The sequence below is a fragment of the Gobius niger genome, assembly GCF_951799975.1.
Source record: "Gobius niger genome assembly, chromosome: 21".
NCBI classification, from domain to species: domain Eukaryota; kingdom Metazoa; phylum Chordata; class Actinopteri; order Gobiiformes; family Gobiidae; genus Gobius; species Gobius niger.
In genome coordinates, this window is record NC_136872.1 from 7,220,681 (window position 1) to 7,233,038 (window position 12,358).

Here is a 12,358-nt window from a genome sequence, read left to right on the forward strand (position 1 = left end):
TTCTCCGAGTCTTATTCTGCAGCGGTTCACAACTGCCCTGACGTCTGATCCCCACAGTGATCCTCTTCTCTTGAACAACACTTAGAGTCAGAGCGAGGCTGCCACTTGTCGGCGGCCTCTGTCACTGCGGCATTGTGGGGGATTGAATGTCGAATAGCCTTGATTTTTGTGTAGAAGAACAGATTAAAGGGTCTGTAGCTGATGTTTTCTCATAGTAGACTGCATTAGGAAAGTTAGGAAGGAGTTTTGACTTATTCTGCCTCTACTTGTGTGTGTGGACTAGCTTTGCAGATATTCAACAGTCTCCAAAAAAGGAGCAGGAAGCATCTTGTTATTTTGGTGTTTTTACTGGGTTGACTGTAAAAAACTGTCAGACAATGCATATCACAATATTATTTGGGACAATATACAATGTAAACATAAAATAAGTAGCGCAAAGTTAGCTAAAAATCTAAAAAAATAAATTAAAAAAATTGCATATTGGCAAGCAGTTAGCACAATGCTATTTTTTAATGAAAAATACCATAGGGATGCTAACGGTATTAGCACATAAAGGCATTATACAGGAATGTATTTTAAATACTTGCAGGTACAGGTGTGTGAGTGGGCGGGACGAGGGGAGTGGCGTATGAAAGAGATGCACTTTATGTATTGTGTCCTTGCCTGTTTTGTCTGTAATGCACTGCTGTGTGTTGTGGCTTATATGTTTTATATTTTGTATGTTCTTGTCTTGTTTTTTATGGGACTGCGGATGGAAATTAGCCTTGAGCTAAATCCGGCATATTTACAGCACTAGTTGTCTGTTCATCAATATGTACTGTCCCATTCAAATAAATTAATAAATGAAATGAAATGAATGAACTATTTTCTTAAAATTAAAAATTGGAAATATCCTAATATCACAAAATTTGGTATCTAGGGCAAGCTAACAGCAAAATACTCTCGAGACACATTAGCTGTGGGAATGCAGAGAGCATTACCGAACTACGGACCAAGACATGAAACGCAAATACCCTTTCCCACAAGGGGGCAGTACATGACGACTACGGATAGTTTCTCTCTTTGTTTTTTGTTTTTTTGAATGGGCCCTGTAGCTCTTACTCTAGACACCTAATGCCTTTTGAATGTCGTCTCTCAAAATGGGTTTATGCCAAATATGAACCACATCCGTCAAAAATCATGAACAGATCCTTTTCAACCATTGAGGTCGATACGGTGAAAAGCCACGGTTCCATCCTTCCTCCACTGTGTCTGCTGCGTTCCCTTTGTAGTTGTGTACTTGTGTGTACAATGTGTTTGTGGGCGGTGAATGTCCTGAGGTCGTCCAGCTGTCAGTGGCGCCCGGGTTAAACTGACTGATGTTCTTTAAATAGAGACATATCGGCAGACAGCGACCTGACTGACAGTTCAGGCCCACGGGGATTACAACACAGGCGCTCCACTCTCGCAGAAGTGCAGTGGCCACGGAGAAACTCATCAACTATTTACTTTCAAATGATTCTCACTCTGGAATATTGTGGATTTTTAGCTCAGATGAGGATTTTTTTGTCCTGATGTCCCGTGATTGGACGAGGTGGCGCAATGATGTTGTCTTGTCAACGCAAACACAGACTAAAAGCAACTGTTACCAACAAAATGTAGTGATAACATTGACCAACCAGTGTGACCTAGACTTTGTGTGCAAAATGTAACCAGGTAACACTGGGAGTTGTAATACTTCTTTAATACGGATGCGTACGCAGAAAGGATATAGAATGATGGAGATGTACTAAAGTTTTGCCAGTGAGACTTTAAAAATGTGGAGGGCAGTAGGTGAGGCGCCCTGGGAGTGGAGGGAAGTCTTGATGTGGACTGGATGAGACACCCGGACAGGATCAGGCCAGAGGGAAGGTACACGGTGACCTGCTGTAGAAAAACTTGAAAGAGTGGATGTCGTGTTGCCAGCAGCAGGTTCTACAATTGCCGGCCATTTTCAATCGTATTGGTTTGCGTTTCGAATCATTACGTTGACAGGTTCAAAGCCCCGCAATGTCACATGGGTGTTTGTAAATACGAGTTACACCAGCTGTAGTCGTAACGTCTCGAACCCAATGCTACAGCTTCACACAACTAGCAGTTTGAGGTCGGGGAAATAAACAGTGCCGTCTGTACGCCACGACATAAAAAACCCTGAAAAAACAGCCTTGCTATTCCATTTATCCAGTTCTCCATTCCCGAAGTGTATCACAGTAACACTTTTTTCCAACATTGTAACACATTTTCAACCGCGCATCATCAAACACGACCGCTCCACCGCTGCACTGTTCACAAACCTTCTATATTTTCAAGTCTAATTGGCGTCCTCGCATTGTTTTCTCAAGGTGCTCCTGACCATGAAATAATTACCATCCACTCCGCGGCTCAACGATTCCGCGAGCAGCTTGAAATCCATAAAGAAGGCAGAAAAACTCTTCTCCGACCATCTGTGCGAAGCATGGCTCTGACTTCCACCCCCCCCCACATCCCCCCCCCCACTCTTCCTATGGCAGCTGAACAAACAGCGGCTCTTTTAATTGACCGTTCTGCGCAGGGGCCGCGTACGCTCGCCGCTCTCCACTCGCGAGACGTGCCGGGTAATTGCGCTCCCGAAGAGAACGCAGAGGAGAAGAAAACGTTGCATTCCCGGCCTGTAACAAGGCGCTCAACGCTGCAGAGCATACAAATTAATTTCACTTATCCATCATAACAAAAATGTTATTCCAGGGAGTTCAAGTACGGCGAGTGTCGAGGGTGTGCGAGTGGAGAGGCAATGAGACAGAGGCATCAAACTGTTGGTCTTACACACAAAAGGAATACCTGCTGTACGTGAAAGGTAAACAGAAGAAGAACAGGCCAAGAGCGAAAGCTGGTCCAAGCGTCGTCACAGATTCAGCAACTTCCCAAACCTCCTGGGACTATTTTTGCAAACGGGGCAAGCGTCAAATGTTGTGTGACCCTCCAGGATTTCAATGAAGTCACCATCAAATAGCTCCTCCGATTGGCGCGTGCGTCTTGGTTTCTCTCAGGTCTTCTTTTATGACCGATCACCGTGTCTAAACTCGCCTTGTACACCATATAACAACAAATAATCCCAAGTCCACGGCAAAGCGAAAGTACAGAAACTGGCAGGGAATATGTTTTAGTGATGCATGTCCATATCGCCCAACCCGATCAGGAAATGACCCCTTCGTGAAGCTGGCGACACATGTGAGGAGTTTTAGCCCAAGAATCAGATTTACCTCTCTCCAAGTTTGGGGAGGTGCGGCCCGAGAGTTTTGCGGAAGTGGGAAAGCAATAAAATCGTAACAACGAAATGCACACACTGGAGCTGGTGAAGCTGGAGGAACAACTTATTAAACGAGTAACTTTCTGTCTCGATTTACGCCTTGGTTTCCGGCTTCAGTGCGAGTGCGGAACAGCTCAGAACAGATATAATAATGATAATGTTGGAATATGGGCTTTCAACATGAGGAGGACTGTTTTGGGTTTTAACAATTACACAGATGTGTCCTGGGAGTACAGAACTAAGCACTGACACCGCAGGAGAAGACACTGCTGAAAACAGAATTACCCGAGGATTACTCAAAACTGCTTGAATGCATTGAAATACTACTCTAAGTCTATGTTTTTAATGAGAGAATGAGATTGTAATATGGTTTAAAGCTCAAAAAAGTTGATTTTGCTTGATATGTCCTCTGTTGTGTTCCAGACTTCATTTTGCGTTACCTTAGGCTGCATTTGAGGACCAGGACAAGTTTGACATTCATTTGAGAAGCTAAGAGCCTCTGGAGTTGACTGACCTTTATCCGCAGGAGGCCGCGCTTTCAATGTCTTTCCACCAACTTTCAATTACGTTTGTGCCAGGAGACACTGAAGGCCACAGCAAAACCTCAGCTTGCACCTCTCGAGGTCGTCCATCGTTGATTTTGAGCCGTGTTTAGGATCATTGTCCATTGTTTGAGGTTCTCCTCTTTTCAACTTGGTGTTACGTTTGCTTCCAGAACTCTTTGTAATTTCATTTGAAACCATTCTTCCCTCAAATGTGAAATGCTCCCTGTGTCACCAGCTGCTACACAACCTTAAAGGAATAGGCCACCGTTTTTACATACTAAAATATGTTCTTACCTCACTTTAGACGTGTTAATATATCCCCGTCTGGTCTTTGTCCGTGCGCTCTGTCACGCAAACGGAGCACATACGCAGCCTCTCCCACATGTCACATAGCTCCGAAAAAGCTCACGATAGAAGCTACCAAGCTCTTCCACGTGTTCCCTATTTAAATAAAGTTACGTGAAGTGTTTTCATGCGAAGTATATTTACACAGAAATGTAACATGTCGATTTTATAAGCAAATAAAAAGGGGTACTATATTGTGAGGCGTAATGATACGAGGAGTAAAACGTCCGCGCAGTAACTCCTAAAGGTTATTGACGGAAGTGAGCGGGGGAAGTCTTTAGGAGTTACTACGCGGACGCTGTGCTCCTCGTATCATTACGCCTCACAATATAGTCCCCCTTTTTATTTGCTTATAAAATCGACATGTTACATTTCTGTGTAAATATACTTCGCATGAAAACACTTCACGTAACTTTATTTAAATAGGGAACACGTGGAAGAGCTTGGTAGCTTCTATCGTGAGCTTTTTCGGAGCTATGTGACATGTGGGAGAGGCTGCGTATGTGCTCCGTTTGCGTGACAGAGCGCACGGACAAAGATCAGACGGGGATATATTAACACGTCTAAAGTGAGGTAAGAACATATTTTAGTATGTAAAAACGGTGGCCTATTCCTTTAAAGCTCGATCGATCCACCACCCGTGCTCAACAGTAGGTCCTTTTATATTATATTTATTTTTATATTTTATATTTTATTTAGGGGCGACGGTGGCGCAGATGGTAGAGCAGGTCGTCTCATGATCGGAAGATCAGGGGTTCGATTCCCACCTCCTGAAAGTGTACACTGTCGTTGTGTCCTTGGGCAAGACACTTCACCCACATTGCCCCCAGTGTCTGCGTACATTGGTGTATGAATGGGTGAGTGGATCCTTGCTGTAAAGCGCTTTGAGTGCCTAATGTAGGTGGAAAAGCGCTATATAAGTTGAGACCATTTACCATTTACCATTATGAAATTCTGACTTCATCGGTCCACAAGCTTATCTGAAATGTACTTTTGCACGATTCAGACTCTGATTTCTGTGGTGAGGACACAGGAGGGGTTTCTTTTCCGATGACCCCGGGGTTTCTAAACTTTTACATACCACTTCATCTTTGTTCATTCATTCATTAGTTGCCCAGACGTCTTAGCGATGACATGGGGTTGACAGATGGCCATAAATTACCCATGAAATCCGCTCGAATTCAAGAACTCCTGACCTCTCCCTACCCGACCGTGATGTGGTTGTGATCACACCACGTTTGAATTAAACATCGCCACATTTATTATTGAGGGAACGTAAGATGCATGTCTCATTTCAAGCAAAGGTTGTCTGCGAGGCTGCAAATCTAAACGTCTGAAATCCAGGATACAGTCTAGAAAGTTTGGTGGATGGATGGCAAATGTTTGGGATTGTTAGATATAAAGCGCCGTCATGTTTTTTTTACTTAATTTCCCACATAACAAGCACAAGTCATGTTCATATCTCATCTTTCCCATTATCTGCTTGGCATTACGTCTAAAGCCCGGCTGCCAAACGAAGCAGATGTTTGGAGCGTGCACATCTGTTAGATTGGGATATTCATTATTTGGCTGGCAGACAAAACAGATTCATAAATCCCTTTATATTCTCTGTAATTCCTTGTATGGCGGCTATATGGACATATTTTAGCAATTTTCATCTAGTTTTGTGTTTTTACTGATTAAATAAAAGTACAATTGCTTTAGGTTGCGTATGTTAACGTCTCATGCTGAACATTTTTTCATATTACTATGGAGCACAGGCCTAAACTCTTAGGACTTTCTGTTTGGGTTGTTTTGTTGTCAGTGATCAGTGTAAAATTGCGCAGAGCCGTGCTTTTCAGACTGATCAAACCCCACAAAGTATTGGATCTTCTAAGTACCACCTGCAAGACGAATTCCCGCCAGATTTGTGGTTTCACAAACTCACACAAATACACCTTGAAAAAGCCCAATCTCCGACGGCTCGATTATCCCAGTGTTTTGAACCAATCCCTTTGTGGTATTCCAGTGAATAGGCGGGTTTTATATCAACAACAACAAGCGCTTTTATTCAAAGTCATTAACATATGGCGATGACTATGGCTGGGTTCCGTTACATTTTTTCCGATACCAGTACTTTATGATACTTGGTTTTTCATGCCAATACCTGATACTTCTTCTGATACCTTTACATTATTATTTGTTTAATTATCATGTTGAGCCATTAAACAGAACAATAAACTGTGGAAGATCTGCAAATTCATCTCCAATGTCATGAAATGTGTGGAAAAATACAGGGGGAAATGGAAAAAGAAATGGTTGCAACACTAATGTAAAAACAATGAGGGAAAAAATAGGGAAAATATTAAAAAATGGCACAAATCAGTGGGATTTATTTGAGCTGAAAGCTGTCACTTCCTATAATGCTGTCCCTGGACCAACAGCATCAAAAGTTGATTTTCCTTCATTACCCAGCTCTATGGTGTGCAGCTTTTTGTAAAATATATGGCAACATTTGGAAATAGTTTCTGTCCTTATGAACCTTATTCATGGACTTTATTATTTATTATTGTTCCTCTCTGTAGCTCCGTACAGCCCCGGTTACTCAAATCGATGTCCTCGATTGGTCGCTGCACTTGCGCGTGTCCGGGGACTAATGGTGATCGGTGGCTTGGCGGCTCCTCTGTGCCCTGTGTTTAATGTATTCACTTTATGAGCCATAAAAGCAAAATAGATAATCGATATAGCCACAGCCTAGCAGCGTGTGAGACAGACCGATGGCTCGTGGCTCGGAATAAATCAGTCGTCCCAAAGATGCTGCGGAGGGCGGCTTATTGTGCAATATCTCTGTCTTCGTCCTTCATGTGCAATATTTATAGCTTTGGTTCCCATAGTATTTTGGGTTTCATTCAAGTTGGCTTTCAAGATATTTGCAGCTCATTCTATTGTATGTATTTTTTCAAGGACTTTATAGGTTAAAGAAAATCCATTTGCAATCTGCGTCATACAAGGATCATTGATGTGGTTGACGTAAACTGTCAGTAATTTATGTATGCAAGGAAAAGGGAGATGTCTTTTTTGTCCGATTTTGACAACGAAGGATGACTGTGATGAAAAGATGCTTTAAAAAAGTTGATCAAAAGCAAATACGTATGGTCCTCGTATTTGTGCCCACCCCAGTGTTCCCATTACTGCTCTGTGGCCCTTCTGCATATGCAGCGTTATCGAGCGTGGCCGTTCTGCTGACTGTGTGACCCGTCTGACCTTTTGCCCTCTGACCTCTTGTCTTGTCTCCTTCCAGGTGATTCTGGTGGGCTCGTCCATAAACGAACGTGACCAGATGCTGTTCATCAGCATGGACGAGGGTTCTTCCTTCCAGCGCCAGCCGGTCTCCTTCACCCCCGACACGCTGCTCTTCCACCCCAAAGAGGAGGACAAGCTGCTGGCCTTCTGCAAGGACGGCACGGTCAGTGGCATCACAGAAGGCTTAGGGCCACGTGACACAAGCTTCTTCCTTCCTCTTCCTTATTAAGAGTAAACACTGCACTTAAAAGACCTTTTCAAATCGTGTCATTGGGAGTTTAGATATTTTCAGTCCCTTCTTTTCATTTTTATTTAGTTTTGAATAGTCGAGAGGAAAATACCTGGAGGGTCACACTTTTGGTCATCATGAACTACTTTTGCTTTAGTTTGAAGGGCTTTTCTCACCGGCCTGGAGACTAGTTGGAGACTCGAGTTACTGCTGGTCACGGACATGTCTCTGAGACGTCCCCAGGAGATAAAGTCTCAGTAACAGGTTTGATTTTAGCAGAGACTTCATGGAGACTTCAAGTTTCCTTGTGGTCTCAGCATGATCTCCGAGAGGTTAACGCGGTCTCGAGCAGTTGTGTCGCAGTACTATTTGTTGTCCTCATCCTGTGAGACGTTTCTGTGACATCCCTGCAATGTCTCGGAGACCTGTCAGGTACCAAAGAGACCCCATTTGACTCTTTTAGATCTCCTTTCTATCCGACAGGTCTCGGAGACAGTGCAGTGATGTCACAGAAATGTCTCACAGGCTGATGTGTTTGCAACATTGTCACAGCTGCTTGAGACCGCGTAGACCTCTTGGAGACCATTCGGCGACTCTCTTGGCGACTCTTGGAGACTCTTCGGCTGAAATAAAACCTGTTTGTCACCAAGACTATTTGGAGACTCGCCTTATTGCCAGGAGATGTATCGGACATGTCTCTGTGACTAAGTCTCCACAACTCTCTCCAGTGTGATAGGCCCTTTAGTAAAAATATTACTAAAATGTTGACCAAAAATATTTTGCCATCACTACAAATGTACACTATTAACTTAACTTTGGAAAGTCATTGCTCGCTGGTTTGTATGGGTAACATGCATACTTGCAGGAGTCCAAAGTAGTTTCCTTTTAATTCCACTTTAACTATTATAATAACAGTCAACAAAGTGCTCCGCGTCCGAAGCCCGTCTGTAAGTCTGGGTAAACGTTTCATCATCCTATTTGGGCAAAACAATTTATTTGGGCTCCAAAAACCCCTCAATACTTAACAATATCTGCATGTTTCTGATGAAAATGTTTGTTGCATCGACCCACAAAACATTTGAATAATGCGAGAGCGCAGAAGTGGCGTTGTACGCGAGCGCAAGCCTTCGGGGCACAACTTGAGCCCTTGTTCTTGTATCGAAACCCTGAGTCTTATCAAAGACTCAGGCTTCTCTCTAACATGTTCTGTCTGTAGCTTGTGGCACCAAAGTCAACGGGACGCATTTTCCACCGCAACAATCCATTTGCACGCACCAAAACAACACACCGACTGCACTGGACACGAGCTGCACCGCATCACCACACGGCCCAAGGGTCAGACGGAATGGGAAGAAGCACATACCGTGAGGAGTTTTGTTTCTCTAGCTGGGATACATTAGTATAAACCATGTGTCTACAGTCTAAACATGCACCTTTTTGCCACTCACGCACAAAGTGTCTTGCTTAAGGACACAGTGTCAGTCTGCATCAGTAAGGGTGATCAAAGTGCGCCTTATTTGGACTTCAAATCTCTGGTTCGATTCTTGCAAAGTTTGTGGAATTAAAGACTTTTCAAGGTATGTTTTGCTATTGGGAAAAAGAAAAGTCTCCAATTTTCAATTTCAATAAGCTTTTTTGACCTCCAGCGCTAAAGCTTTTAATCTTGACCACATTCCTCCCTTTACCTGGCCTTTACTTGAAATGCAGTGAAGATGAAGTGGAAGTCAAATCAAGGTACAGAGAGCCATCAGGGTCAAAAGTGCAGGAGTTTGGTCGTAGTGCTCTTACGTTTCAATAATGAACAACGTTGCGTAACCTGAATATGAATTTACCGTAGGTTTGGGCTGCAGACACAGGCATTTCTGAATCATGCATTAGGACGGACTGAAGTCGGTTTCGTCTCTTTCTCAAATTAGATGCAGAGTTATATACTGATACATCGTTATTTAGGGAAGACTTTTTAGAACTATCTTTGGACACAACCATTTTGAGCAAACTTATGTATGGAATAGAGGAAGAGCTGCGCAATATATCAAAAAAATGTATTGTAATATTAGGTGATTCTTATAGTCTTTGGGCGGCACGATGGCGCTGTGGTTAGCACTCATGCTTCACAGCTACAAGGTCCCGGGTTCGATCCCCGGCCGGAGGGGGTCTTTCTGTGTGGAGTTTGTATGTTTCCCTGTTTTCTGTGTAGGTTCCCTCCAGGTACTCCGGTTTCTCCTACCACAATGGCACAGACTGGCTGCCTCGCTTCCAAAAGTCTACAATAGTAGCTTATGGAGTGAATGGAGAATGACTACAGAATTGTGCTTTGAGAAACTCGGTAACCCAGGCTTGTAAAGTGTAATACAAGTGTAGCCATTATTATTATTATATAAGGCCAGTTAAGCTTTGATACAGTGTCACATTCTGACCTCAAAAGCTAAGAAGAAGCTTCAGCGAATAGAAGCGACCAAACTTTGTCCAGTCGACAATTTAAGCTTCACCACCGTGAACACATCCTGGACGAATGAGAGCCTTGACAAACATAGCCCTGAACAGAGTCACACAAAACTATTATTCCCAGCAGCGGAAACCTAAGTGTTGGTTAGACCCCTCGCCTTCTTTGTCCATTTTCCTTCCACATATTTCTAGACTCTTCAGCTTTTTCCATCTTTTTCAAGGATTCGCTCGTCTGCAGATCAATACATTTTCATTACGGGCTGGATCGATGCCACGGCAACACCCCTCCCTTGTTTTCTCCTCTCACAGCTCATGAAATATAGGGCAGCCGCATACCTGCTATATTGAGTGATGAAATAACAAGTTGGTGGTTGGCCTAGCGTGGGATTTTCATCATTTATGTGCCCATCGTCTGCAGTGAAGGCTACACTGGTAACAAGGCATAAGGTTGTGTGTATTATACATGTTTTTATTGAGTTGTTGTCTCGTTCTTCGCAGCTCTACGCCTCCACTGATCTGGGGAGAAAATGGACGTTACTTCAAGAGAGAGTCACCAAGGATAAAGTTTTCTGGTGAGTATCTGTGTGTTTGTTTTTTCTTGGTCTTGTGTGGAAAGATAAGAATCCACTGGGCCTTGCCAATAATGTATCAGGTGATAATTTGTCTGTGTAATTTGGTAGTTTTTTTTATAGTCAGCCTTATGAGCTATGCTTGACTCACAGAAGATCAAACTGGAAAATCCAATCTTACATTAAAATGGGGTATTTGAAGGTGAGTTCGAAAGCGACGCTACTGTTGTTGAGAACCACTCGTCTGCTGAAATGTTGCAGTCTACAAGGGACAGCTGCCCAGTCGAATGTACTCCAAAGGTAGTAGGTCCACCAGTAATCTTTTCTCGGTACATTCTTTTGACCTTGTTCAGGAAGTCGCGTGGACGGTGCCATTTTGTATCCAAGGCCAAACTGCAGGTCTTACTACAAAGCTAATACCGAGGCATAATGGACGTTAGTGATGTGGCATGTGATATTTCCGACATGTGTCTACATATTGTTGGGCTTTGGTTCTTTACAGATCCTCACAGCCAAACCATCAATGCAGAGTCACAACAGAGAGCAAAAAAAATAATCAGACTTTTTCACGCCGTCTTATTTCCCAAATTTTCCGTCTATTCCCATTATTTTTCCGTCAATCTTTGTGAATGACAAGAAAAGAAGTCCACACTCACCGTAAGTGCTTAGACTTGTTTTTCTTTATTACAAATAAAAGAGAAAACCGCAAAATGAAAGGGGTCCAGACTCATTCCTAGCCTTCCTAACATATTGCAATTCTTCAAAGGGAAATGAAATTCATGTAAGTGCTTCAGAATTAAATGCACAGTGTTTTTCCCACAAATGTCTAGGATTACAATATACTAAAGGAGGACAGCAAACACACGTCTTTTTTTAAAATATTTTTCAGCAACAAAAACATCTGTAATAAAATAAATGTTTGTGTTTTATTCCTTTATTGGGTGGAATGTTACACGATGTGGCTTTAATGGCAAATTATCATAATGTTCGGCAAATATTGCTTCAATAAATAAAGTTTACTTACTTCCCCCATAAACACTCAGTATGTGCTGAGGAAGAGCACACACACACAGACGAACACACACAATTTTGTACTGCTATCTTAGTGAGGACACTCATAGACATAATGTGTTACCCAGACCCTAACACTGAACCTAAAGCCCGTAACCCAATTCTAATCCTAACCCTAAAGCCATATCTTGACCCTCAAACAGTCCTTCAAAGAAGTGAGGACCACCAAAAATGTCCTCACTCTGTTGGTTAAAAACTCATCCTGGTTCTCACAATGTCATAATTACAAGAACACACACACGCGCACACACACACTCTCATCAGAGTTTTCAATTGAACAATCGTTTCGACTTTGGTCAATGAAAAAGAGCCGTAATGAGGCATAATTATGAAAAGACCTCACAAATTTGAAGAAACAAAAATATATAAAAACGAAGAATCTGTATGGCCAGTCAAACTTGTGACTTTTACAACATGTGTGGCTGTGGGAGAGTGCGTCTGAATGCCACTGCTCTAGTGCGTGCTCTAGTGTACGTAGCCTACTTACTCATCACATTACTTGGGTTACTTGCTTACTCACATACTGTGTTTTGTGAGGTTTCCCCCAAGTTCTGCTGCTTCTCCCAGC

The 12,358-nt window shown here is 42.8% G+C and overlaps 1 protein-coding gene across 6 annotated transcripts in view; it reads left to right on the forward strand.

Moving 5' to 3' along the window:
- sorcs2 (sortilin-related VPS10 domain containing receptor 2) overlaps positions 1-12,358 on the forward strand; it is a 259,751-nt gene that overhangs the window by 214,867 nt on the left and 32,526 nt on the right. For all 6 annotated transcript variants that reach the window (XM_079579574.1, XM_079579573.1, XM_079579572.1 and 3 more), the window contains exons 4-5: positions 7,475-7,639; positions 10,649-10,722. In XM_079579574.1, the coding sequence (XP_079435700.1) occupies positions 7,475-7,639; positions 10,649-10,722 (239 nt within the window). The remainder of the gene's footprint in view (positions 1-7,474; positions 7,640-10,648; positions 10,723-12,358) is intronic.